Consider the following 27800-nt stretch of genomic DNA (forward strand, 5'->3'; position numbering starts at 1 on the left):
ATCAGACACTAATAATAAATAAATAATAATACTAATAGGGTGAAGGGTGTGATTATACATACGGTGTGTGAATGATCACACCTGTCACCTGAGATTCAGTCCCAAAGTTAAAATTAAGTTCATGCCCATCTGACTAATAACTGAATTGTGAGACAACCCAACAGGAACAGGAGGGCGTATAAAGAAAGTGTAAAAAAAAGGGTGTGTAGTCAGGACACCATAAGCTACTTAATGATAGCAACATCTCAGGGAATCTGTCAGCTGTAATTCACGTTCCATACTGCTGACACTGTTAGATAGCTGTAAGGACAAGGAGACACATGGGACGTTTCAGATATCCTGCTGTACTTCCATCCCATAAAAACATGTATGCACACCTTTATTCTTTGGTTCAAAGTGTCAAAGGCTTTCCCAAGCTCCTGAACTGCTGCTGGCTAAAATCCTTCTTTGAGCCCTGCCCCAATCTCTATCCCTGCCTGGCCGACAGTCAGCTGGAAGCAGAGCCCCATGCAGGGTCAGGTATGGGTAGAGGGGAGACACTTTAGCTCAATGCACTTCAGGAGCTTGGCAAAGTCTCTTTGACCACTCTGCACCAGAGATGAAATTGTATTTTTTTCACATTATAGAAGAATAGACTGATATATGAAAAGTACCATGTGTCTCTTTGTCCCAGTAGTGTCAGCCGCTCAGAATGTGAACTGCAGCTGACAAATTCCCCTTTAAGTTATTATGCTTTTGTTCTGTGACTTGAAGGTTTATATTATAGGTTAGTACATATGACCACACACAATCGATTACATTTTAGTACTTAAAGCGATTGCCCAATATTCCAAAGGCATATCCTTTTTCTTTTAGAAACAGCACCTCTCCTGTCCTCAGTTTGGGTGTGGTTTTGCAGCTCAGTTTCACTGAAGCCAATGACGCTGAGGTGTAAAGCTACACACAACCTGGAGACAAGGGTGGTGCTGTTTTTGCAAGAAATTTGCTGTGTTTCTTCTAATCCTGGGTAACCACTTAAATATGTCACATTCGCCCATAAGAGCCGTCTCAGAGCCGTAACAGTATTCCAAGCATATTAACAGCTTTCATGCCAATGAATAGGAGAAAATGTTACAATGACAAATGCTTCAGCAACCCCTAATAAAACATCATTTCTGTAAGGCTATGCTAAGCTGTGGTTAGAAACCAGCGGAGATCCAAAGGAGACTAACAGGTAAATAAACGTAACTTGTTGGTAAAAGGATATCACAATATCTATATGTCATGAAACCATCTAAAAAGCAACCTGCGACATCAGGACAAGTAAGTTCACAAGGTGTCTGTCTGACATATGAGTGTATGTAAGGGTCCTATTACACAGAGTGATTTTTAATGATTAACAATAAATGATCGCAAACGAGATGGTTTATTGTTACCCTGAAATCGTTCACCATATTACACAGAACGATAATTGCGATCGCTTACTCCATCTGATCCCAGCAAAACAATGAACAATGTGCAATGACACTGAACGATTAGTGAACAAATAGGGAACTTGAGCAAACGAATGTGGAATTACAGTGAATGATTAATGATAATTTTTGGTTTAGATCTACATCAACGATCAACAACATACGAACGATTTTTCGATCGTTGCCTGCAATTACACAGAACGATTATCGTTTAAATCCGAATGATTTTTCGCACAATAATGATCCCGTGTAATAGGGTCCTAAGTGTCTGGTTCACATTTAAATACGGATGCAGACCGTGGAATATTTCAATAATACAAAGACTTACCGTGTTACCAAGATTTCTCAATCCAACCAAACCTTGAACCACTTTGGCAGGCTGAAAGACATTAAACATATTGGGATTAGTTTAGCCTCATGCAAGTCAAGAACATTAAGTCAATTAGAATTGACAGAAAGGGGGTGGGGGGTGGGGGAAGAAAAAAAAACAGCAATTTCCCCAGAAAATAGACATCTTAGAATGTGTGGTAGTGCAATACAGACAGAAACGGAATATAAAGCAGGGTAATGACTATAGCACAATGTGATGTGGTTTCTATACATTATCTGTCTGACAAATGGTAGTTTTGCCATTTGTCCCGATTCCTCATACATGTATGAAGAGTCAGATACCTCCAAAAGCTTACCGTATTCTCTTTATAAAGGGGCCGTTCACACTACGGAATCTCAAGCAGTGTCTATGGAGCACACTCTGCTTGAAGTTGCATCTGTCACATTCATTCAATTGAATGTGTCATGCGCACTCCGCCATCCAAACAGTTGACATACTACTTGCTACATTTGTCTACTTATTCAAAGGGAATCTCTGATGGAGGGTGATGCAGATGTAAATCTTGCCTATATCTAGTTTTTTATACAATGGTAAAAGTGCAGCATAAAGTCAGTCTTGCATGTATTTACTAAAGCCTTTAAGAATATACCATAGTAAAACGCATTGCCCACTCTATTCCTTATGTTTCCAGAACAATCAGTTTCTAGAGCACTGAACCTCGAGACATTGAATCTCTATTGTTTCCAGCACTGTAAACCCGTTATCTCATTTACTCAATCAACACTACACAGATCCCACAACACTTCTATACTTTACTGCTGTATTGTTCTGACTCTGGAAGTTTCAGCGCGATTATGCTGTTGATCCCTCCAGAGCTTGGTAAGCGACTTTAGATATTTGTTAAAGGTGTCCATTAATTTTAGTGACCTCTGGCTGCCTTGGTCACAAACACTTGCAGGGAGTCATAAAGTCCTAACTGAATCTTCAGCCATCACTCCAATTTCTTCCAAGAGAGTAGTATATACAGCTCTTTTGGGATAAGGACATGTGGAGACAATAACAGGTACATGTTTATGGAGACAAGTGAACGCAATGCCCAAAATAAAAATTGTCCGGTTTTGCCCTTAACCAATCACAGCTCTGCTTTCATATCCTAGCAAACTCTGGTAGAATGAAATCGGAGTTGCCACTGGTTGATCTGGGGAAAACTAGACAATTTTGATTTCGGGCAGATTGATAAGTGTGGGACAGTCTGTTTAATGGCGCAGTCCTTTTCACAAACTGGGCGATAACTTTTTTTTAATGAAATAGTGAAAAATCTATGTAATGCATAATAAGTATAATAATAATGCAAAATGTATTAGATATCAATAGCTAGCAGCTAAAAAGAATATCCGAGGAAGATCATGTGCCTATTGTCATTGATTTAAGCTTTAGGGACCGGATATCATTAGACATCATACAGCTGCCTAAAGACATAACATGCTGTGGGCAGAACCTTTAGTTTCACTCCTATTCTCACAATGGTGATGGCTGTAAGAATAGGAATTTCAAGCATTTTAACTGGAAATGTACTAAAATACAGTTTGTTCGAGGAGTTCCTAGAAGTTACAAAGTGCACCATGTGTACTAGATGAAGTCAGCACAATTGAATAAAGAGGAGGAGCGGAGGTAACAGCTGAATAGCACGTTCTGTAAAGCAAACATGCCAAGAATTTACCATCTTCTGACCATTTAACCCCTTGATGCATTGAGTTGCCATTAAGGCCTTATTCACAGGTTCCGTGAAGTTGTTTGTGATCACAGATGTATTATAGCCTATTGCTTTCTATTGGGCTATTCACACTGTCTTTTTTTTTTTAAGGATCCGCAATCCATGACGTGAAAAAAACAGGAGATGTCATAACTCGGATGAGATGGCAGCAATGATTCCCCATTGAAGTCTATGATATCTGTGTTTTTCACGAATTGCATGGATCGGACGTCCTTGCAATCCGTAAAAAACATGGATATGATGTAATCAGTGTAATTTAAAAAGCTTTAAACAGATTCATAAAAAAAAAAAAAAAAAACATGGAAACGGATGCAATCATGGATGGTTTTTCACGAATCATGGAGGTAGATTGCCAACGTCATCCACCGACCTTGAAAAATCATTGAATGTGTGAATAAGGCCTAAAGCCTGAACCCTACAGTTCTATCTGTAAGGTTTCCACTACCATCATCACAGCAACCCACAGATCAGGGACACCCTGCGGTCTGAGTTTGGGTCGATATCTCAGAGACCTCTCATATTTTCCTGACACACCTTCTCGCCTAGTACTGTCCTTAGGATTAACAGACTGCTGGCTGAGATCTGCTGTGGCACGCTCCACTCAACTGCACACAGTGACTGTCACAGCTTTTACGAGAATAAGTTACTGAACGTACTGTACTTTCTATGCTTGTAAAACAAACATTGGCATCACGGCTGGTGTTTCATAGAAACTCAATGTACATGCTGGTGATTCGGTGGCATTATTTTTATTGTCTTCTAACACTTCTTTGGTGATTTTCAATAGCTAAAAAAACAAACAAAAAAAAAAACAAAACAAAAAACAAACAAAACAAACTTGGGGCAGACGTATCAAGAATGGCTTTTACACCTGTCAGCAGGTGTAAATAAGCCCACAACTAGTCGTCATGATTCTGGGCATCTCCATTGTCCTCCATAATCCTCCACCTTTTATATTTTCTTGATACGCTCTCTCAATCACACAATATGTGTGTTTATAGTTTGAATGACAAGTCAGTTTATAGTCAAATGGGCGTGAACCTAACTTTCATAATGGGAGTGAATATCAGGCGATGATTGTGAATATGACTATTTGATGAACTATCAAACTTTAACCGCTATTGGAAACAGGTGTGTATCAAGAACAAGGTGTATAATCAGGCACCCTAGGCCATTTCATGATAGTAACAGCTCCTTCCTACTGTAATGAAAAGTCAAAGAGGAGTTGTAGCTCAGCATTTGTGCCACCCTTTGGTCAAGGGGTAAATCACCTGTCTAGAGACCAGCACCAGTTTGGTTTCTTTGTTTCGATTCTCCTGATAGAAATAAAATTTAGTAATTTATTTTTTTCCATTTTTGAAAGTGCAAATAATTCATAACCAGGTCAAAAATAGTTTTCAAAATTAGTTATTTTTGTAATACAGAGATGATAAAAATAAAAAAATAAAACCTAAAACCACTATATATTTTTTTCATCACTAACTTGGAGATGATTCTTTTACAAATATGAAGAAAAAAAAAATGTTGTTTCCATCAGGGGAATCGAACCAAAGAAAACAAGCTGGTTTTTGGTCTCTAGACAGGCAAATTACCACAAGATCACAGCTCCTACACAGGCTAGGAGGTTCAACTATATCTGATTGCAGATCAGTCCACTGTTGGCAAATACTGACTGGCAGCTGGGCAAGCAGGAGGTCGGGCAGCATTGATTATATGAAGAAGAGGAGGAAGTGGTGAGGTGTGCCAGAGTGAGGCACAACACACTCTTAATTATAGATCCCTTTTTTAACTATAATTTTTTTCTCTTCCACATGATAATCATCTTTAGGGTACAAACCCACTTGACGTATTTGCTGCGTGAATCAGTCTTAAAAATAAGCAGGCAAAACGCAGGTTGGCTTTATACGATTGTTCTGCGTTAAAATACGCAATTGTGTATTTTTGAAGCGTGAAGCTTGTTGTTAGCAAAGCATCAGTTGTTAACAACCTGTGCGAAAAACGCATGTAGCTTCACGCTTCAAAAATACGCAATTGCGTATTTTAACGCAGAACAATTGTATAAAGCCAACCTGCGTTTTGCCTGCTTATTTTTAAGACTGATTCACGCAGCAAATACGTCAAGTGGGTTTGTACCCTAAAGTAAACCAATTGGGAGTATCACACGCTCTCTTCCAATACTTGGAAGAGGTAGATAGGAGAAAATGTTGTTTTATTCCAGCCTTTTACGTACAGGGTGAGGAGGAGGAAGGCAAGACTCTTACCTTCATCATCAGCACCATTTCCATGCAGTGTAATCCTGTGTCTGGTAAGGCAGCTTGGAAAACTTGGGACGGGGCTACTGATCCGCCCCCAGCCAGCCTGCTCCTTCTAATGATTTTCAGTTGTGCGGGCCAGGCTAGTGCTCTGGGGGGTAGTAGCCTTGCCCCCAGTGAGCCAAACAGCCTTACTAGATGCAGAATTACACTAAAAACTGCACACGAATGGTGATGAGGATAAAGGTAAGAGTCTTCCCTCCATCCTCAGTGCCACTGTGCACAATAGGGAGATATCAACAGGTTCTCTCCGTGTAACCTGCTGATAGTTTCCCTTTAAATAGCTGTGTGCCAGAAAGCTTCTTCTAGCCAAACATCCCGTATTAATGGATATATGTCTGCCTATTGTTTTATAATAGGGCACTGGTCCTGTGTGATGATGTTATGATGTAGATCATAAGTCCGTGATGGTTATGAGCAAGTAGGATTATTAAAACCTGGATACTGTATATACTTTTTATTGTTGATTTGGATAACAATGAATGAAGTACAGCAAAAAGCCAGCTATGGTAAGGTGCACAGGGCCTAAATGAAAGTTCTTAGAAGTCAGAGTGGTTAATTCTTGTAGCAGATTGACAGAATTGTGCTCCACCTTCGCTTCCTATTATCCCAGGGCAGCAGAGCTGGAATATACTAGTCCTGGCAAGAACCATAAAGTCACGCAGTTCACACACAGAAGAAGGTCAAGAAGGTGATAGAAGTTCACTGGAGCTGATAATACAGCATTCTTCAGTAACGGCCCACTTCATCTGTCATTGGCCACAAGTCTTGGGGGTCAGGATCAAGAATATAATAAAAACTCTGCACTAGTCGGCAGTCACTGATGCTTCACGACATTATATAACACCTGTATTATACATGAGTCACTGCATCTGTACATACATAGTAACAATGATGTAAGACTCAGAGATAAAAATAGAAGTATAGAATAATGGCAGAAAAATAAGTGTTAGTCTCTGGCCTTATAATAGAAGTAGTAAAGGTGTCCATACACACAGGACTGACCAGCTACAGCGTCCTATCAATCATCCATATACATGATCCCACCAACAATATGTCATTGTGATTAAAAAATAAATAACTTATACATCATGGCAGTGAGCTTCAGCCAAGTGGTAAATGATCGGCCATACCACTGCATTTCCAAGTGGAACCAGGCACAGATATTGCCCATCTTTATACCTCGAGCATCGTTCTGCTACCTGTGGCCATCCAGCTTCTGCAAAACTACAACTCCCATCATGCCCTGACAGTCACAGGTTGGGGGACCCTACCATAGAGCTAAAGCAAAGCCTCAATGTAGACGCAGGAATACTGCTTGGAAACAATGCATGCCATGCATCTAAATGCGCTGCATGGGGAATAAAGTCCATTGCTTCCTTCCATGATTCTTGCAACATCTGTGTCTCTTCCTAGTTAAAATCTGCATCCACTGGCACTGTTCACCCCAGCAGTGTATTGTCAGTATACACCACATATGTCCAATCTGCAGCACAGTGGTAGTGGAGACAGGGAAGGCAGCACACCACCTCCTGATGTCTCCATGGTCAGCACTGGAGGAAGTCAGGGGGCACATGACTGTGCTGGCACTGCTGGCATCATGGAGCAGCCAACCAGGCACTGGCGGCATATCCCAGCAATGCCCCAGCAGCATCTAGAGTCTTCTAGACGTACAGTGCAGTGACAGGATCTCAGGAGCCCAGTAGCATCTATATACAGTATAAATGGTATCCCAGTGACTGCTGGGAGTTGTAGTGTGGCACTGGTGCAGCCCCAGGCAGCAGTGCAATGTCCCACAGACAGGTAAAGCTCGGTGCACTCACCTTGTTCCTGTGCAGCATGAAGTCCAGCAGGTTGGAGATCACCACTGCGCCAGGAAGCTGCTGCTGCTGCGGCTGCTGCCGGCTGCGGGATCCCAGTCCAGGCATTGTCAGTGTGTAGGAGGACGGCATAGACAGATGTCCCTGGTGCTGAAAGACGGCTCAGGTGACCTCCAGAAAACGCGTGTGCTGTGCCGGTGCGGTAAGTCATGCAGTGCGGGTGCAGGCAGCAGTACTTGTGTCTCCGGGCAGCCCGCTCAGCGCCCCGCCCCCTCCACCGTCACTCCATTAGCACCGGCCGGTGCCGCTGGAATGTGACAAGACGTGACGTCAGAGGGCGGGAAATCTCCGGAGCCGAGAGGAACGAGCGGCTCCTCCTCCGGGACATGTGCGGCCGGGGACATGTAACATGACGCACGGTCACACACACACATGTAGCCGCGGTATCAGTGCCCAATACTGAGCGACCGATACGCGTTACATCAGGAGATCAGTGTATGAAGCGGCCATATGAGAACTGGACGTACAGTTACCACATAGCTGGCGCCAAATTCATCACCTCATGGCAATACTTTCCTTTCCCAGACGATTTTTAAATTATCCCTTTTTTTCCCCCTTGACATACCTGTATTAGGCCATATACCTCTTTTCTCCATGTACTTGAGGGTAACCCTTACCAACCTGGCATAAAATGGTTGGTGATATACATGGTAGTATATACAGGCAGCGGGCACCAGGGATGCAACTACCACTGTAGCAGCCATACCCACCCCATCAGGGAGCCTTTAACTCAAAGCCCTCCTGACCAGCGCTTGCAGTTATGACTACACCTGATGGCCTTAGTGGTCAGTCGGGAAAGGGGGGGGGGGGCATTCAAACGAAAGTAATTTCTAGTTACGCACCTGGCCGGCACGTTAAATCTATTGAACACTGATAACTAGCAATGACCAGTATATAACCCGCAGAACGTACAGCATATGCTAATGTGTGACAGAACATGGGCACGTCAACTCTAGTTGGTTATGTACCACCTAGTAACCTCCTTGGACTTAGGGGCCTCTTCCACAGAGCGATAAGCGGCCCGATTTGGCCGATTATCGCTCCGTGGAATAGAGAGAACGATCAGTCGATGATCATGTCATTAGCTGATCGTTTATTTAGGTTTAAACCTAAAATCATCGGTCGCCATCCGTGCATCGCTATGTGGAATAGCGGGCGCGGCAGGCGACCGACGATTTCACAAACATCATACTTTACCTGTCTAGGCTGCAGTTCTCCTCCTTCTCCTGGACCCAAGCGGCAGCAGCAGCTTCGGAGCGGCCTGTCTGAGCTGACAGAGCGCTCAGCCAATCACTGGCCAGGACCGCCGCGGCCAGTGATTGGCTGAGCGTTCTGTCAGTTCAGTCAGACCGCTCCGAAGCTGCTGCTGCCGCACGGGACCGGGGGGAGGAGAAGACCTGCGCCTGGACAGGTAATGTATGAAACAAAGGCTGCAAGGACATCGGTAATGATGTCCCTGCAGCCTTTGCTAACAATTGTCGGGCCGTGGAATAGGCCCAGTAAACGAGCGCCGATCTAGCAGATCGGCGCTCGTTTACATCGTTGATCGGGCCCTGTTTGGCCTGGGGAATACCACCCTTAGTCCTGAAAACTTTCTTTTTGGTCAAGAATTTGCCATGTTAACTTTGTTGTAAAGATCAATACAGTTAAACTGAGTTCACACTACGTTTTCCCATCCGATTATCTGTGTCCATTTCACTATGTTTAATTTTATCATACAGAAAAACACGATCAACCACATTTTTGTGTTTGTAAAAAAAATTTATATAGTTAGGTATCCTTTTACATGTATAGATAAATTGCGGACTCTGTCACCTCTAAAACATCAGCTTAACTTTAGTTATCAGTAGATTATACAGCGCTGATTCTATATCTACAATGTTTATCTTTCTATGTTCTTGCATTCCTTTGTTATAAGCCCACAAATAAAGGAGTCTAAGTAGTCCTCTGCATTAGGGCGCGACTAAGGAATTTGCGCTGATAACTTCCCGCAGATTCCGTGATGCGCTCCTGCTTGACTCTCTGCCCATGCCATGGACTCCATTTTGGGCTCGGGCTAATTCCGATGTGCGTCCAAAGAATTGGCATGTCAATTCTTTGGGTGGACAGTGGAATCTGCCCGAGCATAGAATGTAGTCTATGGTACTGGCAGAGAGACAAGCGCGACCGGCAGAATCTGCAGGATGTTTCCATGCGGATTCCGTAGTCTGAATGCACCCTTATATTCTTGCGTTAAGTAGTCCTCTCTATGCATCAACATGCCTAGTTTGTAGGCTTACAATGGTGAAACCCAAAGGAGTAGAAAGCTACAAATTACAGATTTGAAATCTTTATCCTACTTATGGGTGGGTTCAGACTGAGGAATTCTTGTGGAAAATGTCAGCGGAATTCCGTCAGCTGTCCGCCCGCACGGGCACGCGCTTTTCAGCCGGCTCCATGGACACCATTCTATGGGCCGGCGTATTCCGCGATCCGCTGAAAGAAGTGACATGACATTTTCAGCGTCTAGCAGAATACGCCGGCCCATAGAATGGTGTCTATGGGGCCGGTGGAAAGGTGCCCAGATGTGCGGGCAGACAGCTGACGGAATTCCGCTGACATTTTCCGCGAGAATTCCTCAGTCTGAACCCACCCTATAGATGACTTGGGTTTTGAGGAGGGTGGGTTGGAGATGACAGAGTCCCTTTAAGTTATTGTTTAGCGACTGACAAGCAATGATTTTTTCTTGTAAACAATAGGATTTTAGATAACACGATAAATTGCTATGAAAAGTCATTAATCCGATCATTAATATCGTAATTACATATGTAAATATTCTGTGAATAATCATAATTGTGTTTGTATCTATATACTGTGAACGATGAATGTTTACACTGAAAAGACTTCACAATGATTACGACAGTATTCACACTGAGTTTCCCCGTTTACGTTTAACGTATCCGTTATTAATTGATTGCTTTTAACATACAGACAAACGTAATCAACCCTATTTTTGTGTATGTTAAAAAATGCAACTGTTTCAATATATATATTTTTTTTATTTATAATCGAATTCAATGGAAAAACGGATCTAAACGGATGGCACACAATTGCATCCGTTTTTGCATCTGTTTTTTCCATTAAACGTACACATTAAACGGATAGGAAATATGCAGTGTGAACCCAGCATAGCAATCATTTTGAGGTCAGCTCAAAAGGTGTGATTAACCCCTTAATTACACAGGGCATACATGTACGCCCTGATGTCGCTGGGGGCGATCAGAGGGGGGCTGCATGGCCCCTCCCCTAATAAAAGTTTAAATCACCCCAATTTTTCCATTTTATAAATAAAAATAAATAAATAAATACATATTTGGTATCGCTATGTGCGTAATCGCCCGAACTATTGAATTACCATATTCCTGATCTCGCACAGTAAACAGCGCAAGCGCAAAGAAATTCCGATATGCAAAATTGCATATTTTTGGTCGCATCAAATTTTGAAAAATTTAGATAAAAAGTCGCATATACACAAACAAGGTACCGATAGAAAGTAGAGATGATGGCACAAAAAATGACACCACATACAGCCCCATAGACCAAAGGATAAAAGCGTTATAGCATGGTAATAGAGCAACTTTAAAGGGGTAGTGCAGTCTAAGACACTAAAACACATTACAAAGTTATACATTGTAATGTGTGTTATTCAAGTGAATGGCCCCCTTCCCCATGCCCCCCCCCCCCGGTCGTGGACACGGAAGTGTGATGCAGTATACTTACGTCATAAGTTCTTGGCTGAGCACTGTTATGCTCAGCCAATCGCGGCTGAGCAGCTGATGACGCGCTGGAGGGGGGCCGGCATGAGGGAGGGCTGGAGCAGTCAGGCCGGCCTCCTGAAGATTACGTATTTGTCCCAAGATGGTGGCTGGGGGGTCGACAGTGATAACGTAAGTATACTGCATCACACTTCCAGGTCCGCAGCCGGGGGCGGGGGGAACATGGCCATTCACTTAAATAACACACATTACAATGTTGTATAACTTTGTAATGTGTGTTATTAACTGAAAAAATGTCTTAGACCGCACTACCCCTTTAAGGAACATTTATTTTTTAAAAAAGGTTTTAATTTTTTTAAAAGCCACCAAATAAAATAAAAGTTACACAACTTACATATCGTAGTAACCATACAGACTTAAGAAACATGTATAACAAGTCAGTTTTACCCTCGAGTGAACGGCGTAAACAAAACCCCCCCAAATGAAAAAAAAATATATATTTTATTTTCAATTTCACCACACATATAATTTTTTTCTGCTTTCACAGCATACTTTATGCAAAAATTAAGCCTGTCATTGCAAAGTACATTTAGTGGCACACTATGAGCTACTGTATGTCCTGCAGGAAGTGGTGTATCCTTTCCAGTCTGACACAGTGCTCTCTGCTGCCACCTCAGGAACTGTCAGGAACTGTCCAGAGCAGCAGCAAATCCTCATAGAAAACCTCTCCAGCTCTCCACACTGGAAAGAATACTCCACTTCCTGTAGGACATACAGCAGCTTATAAGCACTGGAAGACTTAAGTTTTTTTAATAGAAGTAAATTGCAAATCTCTGGCACTTTGTGGCATCAGTTTTTTTTAGTGAACAGAATTGGGCAGCATAAAGTTTTCACAGAAATGCTTAACAGAATAATGTATTACTGATATGTAGGAGAACGGTCTTCATGTCATGCCACTCCCTCCACCCTCTGACTGCTGATTGACAACCGTCTGCCTATCACAGTATGTATACACAGTATAGGCAGCCAGTCTCATAAATATGGAGGACCACTAAGCACATGCACATAATGGAGAGGAATAGTGTGTGGTGCTTAGAGTCCTTTTAAGGCGGATATGACTTGCTTTACACTGTGTTTTTCCATCAGTTTTACAGTTTTCGTTTCAGTACGTGCATTAAAAAAATCCTTTTTTAATAATATAAATTAATGGAAAACATTATGCAGTATGACGAGCAGCAGCATCATTTTTTGCATCCATTTTTTTCCCTTTTAACGTATACATTAAACATATGGAAAAACGCGGTCTGAGCCCTGGGGTATCTGTGAATGGGCTGCACAGAACAATGTCAGTGATACATCATTCTGTTCAGCTTCTTTGTCACTAGTTTATACTACTTTTTAAAGGGATTATCCAGTGCTACAAAAACATGGCCACTTTCCCCCCTACTGTTGTCTCCAGTTCAGGTGCAGTTTGCAATTAAGCTCTATTTACTTTAATGGAACTGAGTTTCAAAACCCCACCCAAACTGGATTCCAAGAAAATTGTCTCTGCAGCTATAATACTGTGCAATATAGCCCCCAGTGCACCCATATAAGTAATGGGTGACAGTGTTACTTATATGGCCTAAAACATGCTTTGTAAATCTCCTGTGCTGTATGAATATTATACTGAACTAGGGGCCGTTCTGAGCAGTGAAGCAGTCCCTGCTGGCAGAAAACATCCAGTGTAATAACGCCTCCTTAGCACAGGAGCCAGCAGCATCACAGATGGGCCATCCCTGAGCCTCAACGCTCCCAGAGAGGCATGTTTATCACCAGCCAAAACTGAGGATGGCCCCAATGCCTACTTAAATTATAGTGTATATATATATATATAATTATATATATATATATATATATATATATATATATATATATATACACATATATTATCATTTACATATAGTGCGGTATGTTTACAAAGTAAATTTTCAGGCCATATGAGTAACATGACTGTTTAAGGATTGCTGCTTTCTTATCCTTTCTTCCCAAAAATGTCTCCATATGTTTTTACAACACCCTCTTCAAGAAGAAATATTTCCCCTATGGCCCCATGACAATAGGTCTCTCAACATCCAGCAAGCACCCTGCTCTGTTCTGACGCATGGTAATAACCCTGTTCTAGCTGTCCACAGATGAGTATTCTCAGGCCCGTCTCTGCCATGAGGCGAGGTGAAGTGTTCGCCTCAGGCGGCAGATAACACAGCCCTTGAGGGGGGCGGCATCAGCGTCCTGTGTCCTTATCATTACAACTAGTTACGGCTCAGTGCCCAGCCGTGTTTCCTGTCAGTCGCCTCATGAGAAGCGCTGCGGAGACACTGGAAGCTTCGTATTCACAGGTATTCACATCACATAAAACATAGATATAGTGTCTTCTGCTGTTATCCCTTTCAATAATGCAGAGTTATACTCTTCATCACTTACACACTGCAGAAAAGGAAAAGTTAACAGCAGCGGGGACGCTATATTATGTCTTCTCTGCCCTGCCGAACTCCGAGCTGACCTCAGCATAGTGCAAGAGCAGGAGAAGAGGCATCAAAGTAATGTTCTGCTCTGCTGTTAACTCTTTCTGTATTGCAGAATGTAAGTGATGCACAGTAATACTCTACATTCTGCAGGACTGAAAGAGTTAACAGAGCAGCCCGTTTTATGGCTCTTCTCTGGCTCCTGAGGTCAGAGATCAGCAGTTGCAGATTGTTGTTTGTTTTGAAGCTCTCAGGGGGCCCATATTGGCTCAAACAGTTAAAAAATCTGGTCATGCATGGCGCACACTGTTATCTATAGTGCTGTCCCATACAAACTGCTGCACTGTGCCTGTCCTGGATTTTCTCTCCCTGGATCTTCTTCTCGCTCTGAGGTCCCTGGGTCGGGGGGGGGGGGGGGGGGGGGTGAGGGGCGCTTTGTCAGTTCTCGCCTCAGGCGGCAGAAAAGCTAGAATCGGCCCTGAGTATTCTTTCATATTACCATTGCTACTAATTAGCAGCTCTCCATGTGCTCAGCCTGAGTATGCTTGGGAAAACTATTGTTTTTTTCAAGGGTCACACATACATGGTATGTATGCGATGCTCCTGTAATAGGCATACAGAAACTGCAAGCATGGATATATGCATTTTGATGTATCATCACTGGCGGAACTACCGTCGGAGCGGACGCTACGGGGCCTCTAGCATCTGGGGGCCCGAGGCCTTGGCCCCCGAAACTGACCGCCTGCAGCACCCTGTGGCCGAGCGGGCCTCTCGGGTGTTCAGTGTTCTAATTGACAGCGCGAGAAGCCATAGGCTTCCCGCCCTGTCAATCACTCTTGGGACCGCAAGCAGCGTTTTGCTTGCGATCACAAGAGTGTCGACCCGGACCCGTCCGATGAGCAGCTCCCTGGTCGAGTCCCACGCAGCGCCATCACTTGCGTGTGCCGCGGCGCCTGGGACATCCGGTTCAAAGAGCGCGTCACTCTCTGTACCGCAAGTCCCAGCCGCCGCGCACACTGAAGAAGAGACAACAACACTGGGGGCTATATGGGGGATGAACAACAACACTGGGGGCTATATATATGGGGGAGGAACAACAACACTGGGGGCTATATATATATATATATATATATATGGGGGAGGAACAAAAACACTGGGGGCTATATGGGGGAGGAACAACAACACTGGGGTCTATATGGGGGAGGAACAACAACACTGGGGGCTATATATATATGGGGGAGGAACAAAAACACTGGGGCTATATGGGGGAGGAACAACAACACTGGGGGCTATATGGGGGGGAACAACAACACTGGGGGCTATATGGGGGAGGAACAACAACACTGGGGGCTGTATGGGGATGCCCAACACTGAGGGCTATATGAGGGAGGAACAACACTGGGGGCGATATGGGGGAGGTATAACACTGGGGCTATATGGGGGAGGAACAACACTGGGGGCTATAGGGCTGGGGATGCACAAGACTGGGGGCTGCCTATAGGGGGATGCACAAGACTGGGGGCTGCCTATAGGGGATGCCCAAGACTGGGGGCTGCCTATAGGGGGATGCACAAGACTGGGACTGCCTATAGGGGGATGGACAACACTGGGGCTGCCTATAGGGTGATGGACAACACTGGGGGCTACCTATAGGGGGACGAACAACACTGGGGGATATCTATATGGGGGATGGACAACACTGGGGGCTAGCTATATGGGGGATGGACAACATAAGGGAGCTATCTATATGAGGGAAGGATAACACGGGGGCCATTTGTAAGGGGGACAACACGGGGGTCATCTATAAGGGGGCAATCTATAAGGAGGACAACACAGAGGAGGCATCTAAAAGGGGAACTACACAGAGGGGCCATCTATAAGGGGAACTACACTGCGGGGTGGGGTGTATTCAATAGGGCATGCACAGAGGGGGGCATCTACTGTAGTGGACTACACAGAGGGGTCATCTATAAGGGGAATGCACAGAAGGGGGCATACACTATAGGGCAGGGATAGGGAACCTTGACTCTCCAGCTATTGTAAAACTACAGCTTTAGCTTTGACTGTCCACACATGATGGGAGTTGTAGTTTTGCAACAGCCAAGGTTCCCTACCCCTTGTATAGGGGACGCACAGAGGTTGTCATCTACTATAAAGCGACACAAAAGGGGAGGCTCCCTACTATAGTAGATGCACATATGGCCATCTATACGGAGGACTGAACAAGGGAGCATCTATAAGGTGTCTACACAGAGTGGGGCATATACTATAAGGGATATATATATACACACACATACACTACAAAGAGTCAGGGCTAAGCACTGAAAGAGGGCTTTAAGGGGCCAATACAGATGTGCAATTAGTATAGAGATGAGGATGGTGCCAGAGTGAGGAGCCTAATATGTCTGTCTGGCAGATTCTGTGGATTTGTGGCTCGGAGAAGCTCTTATAATGGCCCAGGGCAGGTGGAGAAGAAAATGAAAATGGAGAACTCTGATCAGAGAAGACGTCCCCTGTGAGTCACTAAATATATCTGCACTGTTAGAGCTACACCTGTGTAGAGCTGGGTGTGTTGATGGCGTAGTGGTCGGTCAGAGGAGGGGGGGCCCCAATCAAAAGTTTGCTATGGGGCCCAGCCATTTCTAGTTACGCCCCTGTGTATCATTAAGACATACAAAAAGTTAGAGTCCGGAGACCCGCTGCGATCAGTACATACTTGGAACAAACTTTCAGCACATGCGGTTGGTAAATCCACAGTTCATGAATTTAAATGTATGTGAGATAAATATATATTTATCCTAGCTTAAAAATATAATGGAAATATGAGGACAGTCTTCAGTAGATGGACAATGTGATCATTTTCAGCTGACATTAAATTCAGTATATACTACCAGGACTTATTGAACGGCAGAATAGTGCAACCAATCAGCAGTAGCACAGAAAATGTATACAAGCTCAAATGTATTTCATATAATATGAAGTGTTATAAGTGGAAAAAATTGGCCATTTGCTATTAGATGTCAGTGACAGATGGCAGTAGTTGTCTTGCAGGGAGTAATAGTTTTGCGGTATAGCTCAAATAAAATGCGAACAACACACAGTAGGACCACAGAGTGACCAGAAAACTCTAGAAAACTCACTAAGCAGAACTGTCCATTTATTCAGAAGAACTTTCAAAAGTGATAAACCCTTTTAAGACAGACTGGACAAGATTTAGACAGCACATGGCAACCAAGCTAAGAAAACAATACAGTGGCCCCTCAACTTACAATGACCTCAGGTTACAATATTTTCAACATACAATGGTCCTTTTTAGACCATGGTAACTTGAGACCAGACTCAACATACAATGCTACAGACAGTCCAGATCTGCTGCATATATCAATAACTAGATGATCGACCAAAAGAAGTGGTAAAGACCTAAACTGAAGTGCTACAGTGATTGGCTGTCTAGTTTCTCCTCTTCTCCTCTACAGTGTGATACTACATGTCCTGTACTGCTCTTTACCTGTGCCATGGGGCACCATGGGCCCCCACACCCTCGGCGCGTCCCACTGTTGCATGTCCCAACGCACATGCCCTGCTGCTTGATGCATGCCGCTGCCCACCCCGTCGCCAAGTCCCACTGCTGAAGCCCTCTAGTATTCTGGGGAGGTCCGGGGGGATGTCTTATTTCTCTCCCACCAGCCGGGGGAAGAGTAATAAGACATACCCCCAAAAAGACATAATGCCTTTTAGAGAACAAAAATTTAATCAGGCACTTATATTTATAATTATATAAGGTCTTATTTTCGTGGGAAACACAGTAGGTATCTATCTATCTGCATACAGTATATACTTTCCTTCATTTGTTTATAGCCTCAGCAGCAGTGTAGCTCTTTGGGCCCCATTGACTTATAGCACAGTCTGTCAGTTTCTGCAGAGGAGTGCATCACTATATCAGGAAAATACTTGTACAATTAAATAGCTGTTGGTCCTAATAGTATGATAATTATCAAGAAGTTTCTAGAACTGTCCAGAATTATCTAGAACTTTCTGGGACTGTCTAGAATTGTAGGTAGCTGTATAACTACAGTTATATAGGGCCTCTATAACCCTTCCTGAGAGACATGATCTAATTGGTTGGGATTGCACCTGAAAGAGGAATACACCAGTGTCAAGATGTTGCTAGGTGCCTTGAAGTATTATGAGTACGGCTGGGAAGTTATTGGAGATTTCAAAATGTTGTCATTCCTGATGGGCCTCCAAGGTGGTTTTACTAAGTATCTTTGCTTGTTTTGCCTTTGGGACAGCCGGGATAGTAAAGCGCACTACCACAGGTTACCAAGGACAATATAACAAGAACATGATGGGCGACTATATTCAGGGATTGATTTGTGAATCTGATTTGCAGTATAGTCGTAAATCTCGGAAAAACACACACTTCTAAACAGTTTTTGGTAATCTGTGTAAATTTGCAAAGCCTATAGTGTTCTTAGTCTGACTGTATAAATGAGAAGATGCAAATTGTCTGTTTCTATACTAAAAATTCATAATTTTCGTTGCCGTGGTCACAAAAGCGAAGTTTATGATGAACGTAAACAATTTATAATTTGTTTTAGACATAAGCAATTTTAATATAACATTAAAAAAGTGGGAACAAAACTTGTGTTACATAGTGTAATATAATAATGTAATCATTCGCATATCAAAGACCAGAATTGTTTTAGAAATTGATTGCCATAATCAGATTAGCAATAACTCTTGTGGTACAAAAGTTATCAACACAGAAAGTTGCTTTGTTCATTTTGAACCACCGCAAATCTGGTTAATTAATTAGACAATTCCAGTCTTTGGTCTTTTTGCCCTTGATCCAAGATGGTAGTGATATTCCAGACAGACAGATAGTCCTAAAATATAGTTACTAGCTGGGGTATTCAATTATGTCATTCTCCCTTTCGTTTCTGGGTGTCCTGAGACTATCACTGCTTGAGAAAGCCTACACATATAGCCGAAACGTTGCCTTGGTGTTATTAAAAGTGGATATTCTTTTGAAAGTGCAGTCTCCTTCATCTTCTTGGATATTTCATACGAACCTGGGTCCTGTTTGGTGAGACTTGCAACCACATACATTTTTTTTTCTTGTGCTGCTGAAAACCTATTTTTGGATTATGCCAGACAGACAGATATTTCTAAAAGATAGGTCCTCCACCCATTATTAGTTGGGGTATTCAATTATGTCATTCTCCCTTTTATTTCTGGGTGTCCTGAGACTTGATTCACTGTATACATAACAGGAGAGTCCAGCGCTCCGTCATTCTCTATGGGTGTTGGACTCATCTCTCAGTGCGCGCGCCGGGCTGCAGCGGCTGAGATCTCCGTCACCCGACCACCTCCAGAAGTGGGACCCGGCGGGATTAGGTGAGTATAGGGGGCTCTAACGGGGGGTCGGGAGCCTGTCACCCTGGCACGGGGGGTGACAGGTTCCCTTTAAAGTCGAATGCGCTTTACAAAGGACAAAGGCTGGGGACGCCTGCCCCAGAGAAATAATTTCCTAATCTGTTCCTGTATATCTTTTATAACAAGCATCCAGAATACTTCAAGTTCAAGTACTTCAAGAAATTCAAGTTTTCAGGCAATTAAAAGGCGCAATTCAGATACTCTCATGTATGTAGAACTTCAAAAGACTATATTACTATTCATAACTATAGGCAAGTATTTGAATTGTCTATCAGAAAATCAACAGTGGAGACAGTTTTTAATGTGAGTAATAAAACTGGTAAGACGTACAGTTTAGTTATTTATGAGTCTCATAAACATGCTTTATTCATTCTATATTATGTAATGAAGATCCAGGCAGTGTGACAGAATGTGCTATACTGAGCCTTGTTTATCGACAGGATGAACACTCCAGAATCATGCTGCCTTCTCCAGAGCTTACACATCTATAGCCACCAAAATCATTACAAATTCACGTGATAACATAATTTTTCCATATTGGTATTCAAAGTAAGGCCTTGTTCACACATTCAGTAATTTTTTCTGGTCCCTAAATACGACCCGTACAATCCACTAAAAATTATGGATTGGGCATCAGTATTGCATCCGTATTTCCGTAAATTCGTTTTTTTTTTTTGCTGACTGGAAAGTACTAGTTAATAAAGTTGAGTAGGTTTAAAAAAAACTAGCACCAGCATGGCAAACCCCTAAAATAAGTCACATAATCGCTTGTCAGCCATTTTACTGTGCCATTTCTTGTTTGCTTTATTGTGAGACAGTTCTGTTAATTAATTAGTTCATTCTCTTTCTGTTTGCAGCACCTGTGCTTCTGCAGCTCCTTCTTCCCGACTGTGGTTGCTTAGAAACACAACCTTATGACCTTTGAGTCGTCCGTATTTTTTTTACGGAAATACGGATGCCAAACAGGTAGCAATCCGTAAAAAATAGTGGATAACATTGATTTATATGAGAGTATCCGTAAAATAAATCTGGGTCCACACTAGGACGTGTCCTTTTTTTCCCAGCATTAGTTTGCATCCTTGTAATCTACTGATGGTGTGTATTGCCCAATAGACATCAATGTGCACTAACTTGGATACGGAAATACGGATCCGTAAATTACGGGACGTGTGAATAAGGCCTAAATATAGTTATGGTGAGACTGTGAACTCTTGAAGAAGCAAGTCTCCAGAAAAGTAGATAGTTTGTCCAACAGGAAAGATCTGACCTGTTGGACGGATAGCACTCTCCACAGCTGACTGGTGAAAACTGTCATAATGGCAAGAGAAGAGGTAATCCACCATGGTGCATTTGTAGTGGAAAAGTGATCTCCGAACTGGACAGATATTGACTTTATGAAGAAGGCTGTAGCATTTAATTGATCAGTGGGGTCAAGCCCGCATCCTTTCAGCAACCCCATTAGGCATCAAGTGGCACTGTCTGACTGGGAAAGGGCAATTAAAATTTTAATTGACACAACTATGGTTCTTCAACATATTTTGCTGCATGCACAGCGTTATTAGGGTTATGAGATCATTCCCTGATGATGCTACAGATGCAGCAAGTGATAGGGAAAACTATAGATGCCTTTTTCAATGTTAAAAGGAGAAGTCTGGGCAAAGCTATTTTTTAACAAGTGCTAAAAAGGGGGAGAATAAAAGAAATAACATACTCTTACCTCTCCCCACTCCAGCGATGGTGGCCACATACCGCTGCTCTGGTCCCCAGCCGCTTCCTGGTCTGAGCCAGGGCCTGCGTCGTGACGTGTGTGGCTAGCTCATCCTGTTACTGGCTATAGCCAACAGGCTGAGCAGACCACACATATTACCAACCAGGTCCCGTCTCAGACCAGGAAGTGTCCTGAAACCAGAGCAGCAGTACCTGGCCACCAGCGCTGGAGTGCATGGATGTAAGAGTATGTTATTTCTTTTATCCTCACCTCCCTAGCACTTGTTAAAAAAATAGTTCAGTGCCACTGTCTTAGGACAGTTTAGGAGGGTTAGTAATCCAAAATGTTTAACCCCTTTCACAGTTCAGGGTTTCTCCTGAGAGTTTTTTTTTGTTAAATACAGTAGATTGCTTTAATAAAGTTATATTACTTTCTCATATACTTTTATTAAAATAAATGTAAAGTGTTTTATTTACATATGCACTTTCGTTGACTGGCAGCAGCCCCCTCTACTGCCACCAATGTTTGTTTCAGGAGCTGCAGGGCTTCCCAATCCCCTTCTGCGATTAAGCACTGCTGGACAGTACTATTGATACAGAGCAGGGTCCTGTTCTCCTCTTCTACTGTATATTTTTATCTACTGTCTGACACTATCGCTGTGTGCGGTAGCCTCTGTACAGTGAGCGGTGACTGCTATCATCGCTCATTATGCTAGGACCAGTAACAGAGCGGGTGGTGATAGCAGTCACCACTCGCCATGCAGAGGCTGCCGCAAATAGTGATATTGTCGGGCAGCCTAACCCACAGACACTGTATATAGAAATAGCACACGGGTGAAAGAAACCCTCCTTTTACATCAATGTGTGTCAGAGCATTCTCCAAATCCAAATCTGAATAAATCCCTGGACCAACAACCCGCCTCCAGAACCTATTTATTATAACCTGCCGTATGAAAGTATAGAACTAGACTGTAGGGATGTGGATTCCAGCTAGGTAACACATGAACCCCGGCCTACAGGTCATTTATTAAATACTTCTTTGCTGCTGCAACATATTCCTTTACCTGTACTATTATTACACTTTAGGGCTATATTCCCACTACATGACAAATACATTTTTCTGCATTTTTATGTGTTCTTGCGTTAAGATGACAGCCGTCTAGAAAGATGCCATCATTTTCACTTACTGGGAATATATTTTTATATTATATATTTATTATTGTATTTATTTATTATATATTTATATTTTGAACTCTTAGTGAATTCACCCTGACCTCTTTCTCTAGCAGAGAATTCCATAGTCTATCTGCTCTTACAGTAAAGACGTCTCTTACTTCATGGCATAGAAAGTTTTTATACTCGTAGACGTAGAGGACGTAGAGGATGCCCCCTCTATTACAGTCTTAGGTACAAATAGTGTATAGAAAAGATCTTTGAATTACCCCAGGATATATTTATTAGTGATGAGCGAATAGTGAGATATTCGAATATTCGATATTCGTACGAATATCCCGCGAATATTCGATCGAATATTCGATCCCATTAAAGTCTATGGGAACAAGTATTCGATTAGTGAAAAACATCTATTTGACCATTTGGAGGGTAAAACCGGAAGCTGGGGGATTTGAACGCATATCGAATATTTATCGAATATTCGCGGGATATTCGTACGAATATCGAATATTCGAATATCTCACTATTCGATCGAATATCTATTCGATCGAACAGTATTCGCTCATCACTAATATTTATACATAGTTATAAGATCACGCATAGTAGTTTTTTTTTAACAAAATAACTGGGATATATGCTAATAATCATGGGTATTTGTCCTTTTACATCTATACTTTTAGAGTTCTAAATGTACGGCTACAACAGCTCTTTCTGACTTTTGGGACGGTTTCATCCTCAGTTTAAAAAAATATGCACCAAAATGCATATGTCACTTTGGAATTATTAAAATCTGCAGCCTTTCTCAGAAAAATAATTGCGCAAATGATAAATGTGCCCCTATTAGTGAACTCACCCTGATATATAGGACATTGTTTTATCGAAATTATCTGCATATTTGTTATTTACTGTGAATATTTTATGATTACTTTTTGGTGGCTTTAGAACCAATAACTAGTTTTCTCTAGAGCAGGGGTACTCAACAACTTTTAGTGAAAGTCCACTTACCGGGCTCTATTGTCAGGTGAAGGTCCGAGCTGAACATCAGTAGTAAACGTGTTTTGTTACTTTTCACAAACGTTCAACTATTTACATACAGAATTGCTGCTTATTAGCGGGAAAACTGGTGTTTTTTCTCTTTCACCAGCCCTGTGATATTAAGTACAAAGGGGGTGACTGCCCTAGTAATATATAGCCCCCCCTGTTGCTCCCCCAGTAGTATATAGCCCCCGTGCGCTCTCCCCAAGTAGTGTATAGCTCCCCTGTGCCCTCTCCCCCAGTAGTATATAGCCCCCCTGTGCCCTCTTCCCCTGTAGTATATAGCCCCCTTTGTCTCCCCCAGTAGTATATAGCCCCCCTGTTGCTCCCCCAGTAGTATATAGCCCCCCTGTGCGCTCTCCCCCAGTAGTATATAGCCCCCCCTGTGCCCTCTCCCCCTGTAGTATATAACCCCCCTGTGCTCTCTCCCTGTAGTATATAGCCACCTGTGCGCTCTTCCCTTGTAGTATATAGCCCCCTGTAAGCTCCCCCCAGTAGTATATAGCCCCCCCTGTAGTATATAGCCCCCCTGTGCGCTCTCCCCCTGTAGTATATAGCCCCCTGTGAGCTCCCCCCAGTAGTATATAGCCCCCTGTGCCGTCTCCCCCTGTAGTATATAACCCCCCTGTGCTCTCCCCCTGTGGGCTCCCCCCAGTAGTATATAGCACCCCTGTGAGCTCTCCCCTGTAGTATATAGCCCCCCTGTGCCCTCTCCCCCTGTAGTATATAACCCCCTGTGCTCTCCCCCTGTAGTATATAGCCCCCTGCGAGTTCCCCCCAGTAGTATATAGCACCCCTTTGAGCTCTCCCCTGTAGTATATAGCCCCTCTGTGCTCTCCCCCTGTAGTATATAGCCCCGTGAGCTCCCCCAGTAGTATATAGCCCCCCTGTGAGCTCTCCCCTGTAGTATATAGCCCCCCCTGTGTGCTCCCCCCAGTAGTATATAGCCCCTTTGTAGTATATAGCCCCTCTGTGCGCTCCCCCCAGTAGTATATAGCCCCCCTGTGCGCTCTCCCCCTCCCATATAGCCCCCCTGTGCGCTCTCCCATTATAGATGGCCCCCAGACAAAAAAACAAAAACCACAACTCACCTAGGACTTCGCTCCCCCGCTGCGCCTGTCTTCTTCTTTTCTCCTCTCGGCCCGGCCCCCGGCTGATACGCACTCTCTAGGGATGTCCCGGGGATTCCCCTGCAGAGCGTGCATCAGTGACCTCAGTGTGCGTCGCCGTCCTGTACTTCCGGGAAGTACAGGCCGGCGGCGCACACTGAGGTCACTGGTGGGCGCTCTGCTGGGGAATCCCCAGGACATCCCCAGAGAGCATCTATCAGCCGGGGGCCGGGCCGAAATTGCCCCCAGCCCCACAGGCGTACTGAAATCTAAGGACAGTACGCCTATGGGGTGGGAGGCAGTGCGGTGGGGAGCGGGACACATGGGGGCCGTCCCGGGACAGTAATGTCCCGCCGGATCCGGGGTGGTTCGGAGGTCTGACCAGGGGTCCAGGCAGCTGGCCTCCGCGGTCCACCAGTTGAGGACCCCTGCTCTAGAGTTATGGTCGGATAACTGTCATTCCTTACAATTTTTGTTATGTGGCATGTCAGATTATATGATGCATGAGGGGATGAGAATCCCTACAAGTTGCTAAAATCGGGACCCTAACTTTAGATTGGTCACCTGAGCAGCTTCTAATATTAGCCTTAATTGTAACAGAGCTTATGTTTGTTTCTTTTTTATTATTAGTAAATGAAGTGAGAAAATATTGTCACACTGTTTATATACATCTCAGCGAATATTTGTAGGTGTTACAGTCATTTGCTAGCTTATTTACACATGTACAAACTGTAATGAAATAACACCTACCAGCATCTCTTTACCACTGGATCCCTCATTCTTGTCATATGAGTATGTGAATCGTGATGCGGGCTTTGCAAGTGAAGTGCCTGTCTCTGGTGTTGCTGAACAAGACAGTCCGTATCCATTGGTGGAGCTTTTTTTCTTTCCATAGATGTCACCGTACTCAGTGTGGTTGGAAGCACGGGAAATCCGAGAAGTGCCATCAAAATCATGGCGTGATCGCGTCAGTCCAGGACTATAAGGATAATAAGTATCTGAGGTACGTAGTTCAGAGAAGCCAAGGGACAGGTCCGTATGACTGGATGACTTTTTACGGGATAGTGTGGTGATGGGAGACGACTGAAAGGTAGAATAACTGTTGTAGCCATTGTATGCGTTGGTTGCATATTTGGATGGAGATCGTAAGACGTCAGTTCTTTTTGTGGATGAATCCAAGGGTGGAAGGCTTCGGTCAAGATTTCCATAAGAACTTAGAGGAGTGCTGGTGTAATATGAGCTGCTCATATTGGATTTATAAGACAGTTTATTTCGATCACTGAATGAAGAACTAGAAGCATATGAACCGTATCCAGAGTAACTTTTTGAGTAGTCTGTATCTGTATATCTCTTGATAGTAGAAGATAAGTGAGACATAGTGGAATTAAATGGCTTCAAGTGAAAATGCCAGCTTTGCCTATTGGAAGAGAAGATGGAAGATTAGGTAAAAATACAGCACTTAAATGACCCTGTGCAAAAATAACCTGATGTCCATCTTTTTCTTACTAGTGTGTAACCTTATAATTGCTCTGATCAGCTAATAATCAGCTCTCGGTGCACTGGCTTGCTGGTGACCCTGCCATAGGCTTGTGTTTATACATGGCAGCCAATATGAGGAAGGAGAGTGCACTGGCTTGAACTAAAGATGATAGAGGAGGTAAGTCTCAGACTACCTGTAGGCACTGTAGCTAAAAGGTAGCTAAGAGCCGAAGGAAAATAAAATAATCATCCCCTGTAGGTACTGACCTACATATCTTTTTCAGATCGTGACTGGACAGCCTCTTTAACTGGCTGGCCTCTATCATTTATTTCATTTGCATTCCTTTGGCAGTAACCGGTTATTACAGTGTATTTTCTGAGAACAAGCCTGCTAAGTGCATGTCTTAAAGGATGTAAAATAAATTTGTTCCATTTGACCAGCTAGACTATCAATTAGGATGGAAGCTTGGGTCCATATGAGATGTCGCTGATAGATATATAACTATTTAGTCACTGATACCAGATAATGTTTCACCCTGCATGCAGGGGCGTAGCTAGGATTCACAGGGCCCCATAGCAAAAAAATTTAAGCCCCCTGCATATATCTGTGATGTTCCTGGCTGTAACCACAAGAGTGACTGGCAGAGCAGAGAGCTAATGGCTGCTTGCTATGACAGTCCACTGTTTTTACCTATAAGGGCCTATTAGCAGCCCTTATGGTTAAATACATAGGTGCAGGAGAAGACTTCCTTCTGCTTAACCCCTTATGTACTGCAGTGTGTAAATGATCCAAAGTTCAGAAGACAAAGAGATATCTGCTTTACTGCTCGTCCACTGATAACCCCTGACCTCTGCAGGGAGCTCTGCACATTTTCCTTTCCTACTTCTCAGCTGAAGAACAGAGGTCAGAGGTTATCAGAGGAAATCCCTTTGTCTCCTGATAGTTAACCTTTTTTTGTGTTGCAACATGTAAGTAAACATTGGGTCGGTCACTTACACACTGCAGTACATAAGGGATTACGCAGAAGGACACATGCTCTTACCTTCTCCTCTGGGCCCCCTACTGCACGGGCCCCATAGCAACTGCCTACCCTGCCTGCCCTGCCTATGGTAGCTACACCATTGCCTGCATGCATACATGTGGATTCAGTCGTTCACATACGTCTTCAGAGAGATGGGTGGGAGAACTCAGAATAGAGAGGACTCTTTTTCCTTGGCGACATATAAAATATATCCCATGAGACCCATAGCCCTGACAATTGTACTTTCTAGACAGCCTTTCTTGCCTCAGAAAACGAAAGCAGAGGTTGTTTTTAACACGGCTGAACTCAAAATTGAAAAAAGCTGCACAAACATACTGCATATACAGTAATGATTCAGCAGAACAGTTTTCACTTTAGGTGTAGTACTGCATTTTTCAGTCCATGCTAAAACAAGTGCTTGAACAAGTACAGTACACTGCACCACAGCTGCAGCCAATGATGGGTACTGACAACAGCAAGACCCTAAATGTGAGAAAGGGCTATAGACATTTCATAACCCCTTCAATCACAATATTAGCTTTAGAAAAAAAAATAATGAGGCATCCATGCCTGGAATTCATAGTGACCTGTTTAGTGACCTGTTAAGCTGCCAGGCCACAGTTTCCTCTATAATCACTGTAGTCTCTCTGTATCTCTGCCAATTCCTTCATGAAGATATGTAGCCTTTTCCTAGAAGTGATTATGCATTTAAACACTGTTGTTGTACATTTAAATGTTTTATTGGTTATCTTGAGTGCATTAACCAACACAGCAGTGTGATGTGTTGGGCAGTGGTGTAACGTGTGTTGGCAGCAACCCCCAAGTGGCC

General features: G+C 43.3%; 1 protein-coding gene across 3 annotated transcripts in view; it reads right to left on the minus strand.

The window, feature by feature from the left end:
- USP2 (ubiquitin specific peptidase 2) overlaps positions 1-27800 on the minus strand; it is a 97874-nt gene that overhangs the window by 21282 nt on the left and 48792 nt on the right. For 2 of the 3 annotated variants that reach the window (XM_069947808.1, XM_069947807.1), the window contains exons 2-3: positions 25221-25887; positions 1780-1830 (exon numbers count right to left, since the gene is read on the minus strand). In XM_069947808.1, coding sequence (XP_069803909.1) covers positions 1780-1830; positions 25221-25847 — 678 coding nt within the window. In that variant the 5' untranslated portion in view covers positions 25848-25887. Of the gene's footprint in view, positions 1-1779; positions 1831-7691; positions 7978-25220; positions 25888-27800 lie in introns of those variants that run through there. The other variant, XM_069947809.1, reaches the window with a different exon arrangement.

Source organism: Dendropsophus ebraccatus, chromosome 12 (genome assembly GCF_027789765.1).
Source record: "Dendropsophus ebraccatus isolate aDenEbr1 chromosome 12, aDenEbr1.pat, whole genome shotgun sequence".
In the NCBI taxonomy this organism is placed as follows: domain Eukaryota; kingdom Metazoa; phylum Chordata; class Amphibia; order Anura; family Hylidae; genus Dendropsophus; species Dendropsophus ebraccatus.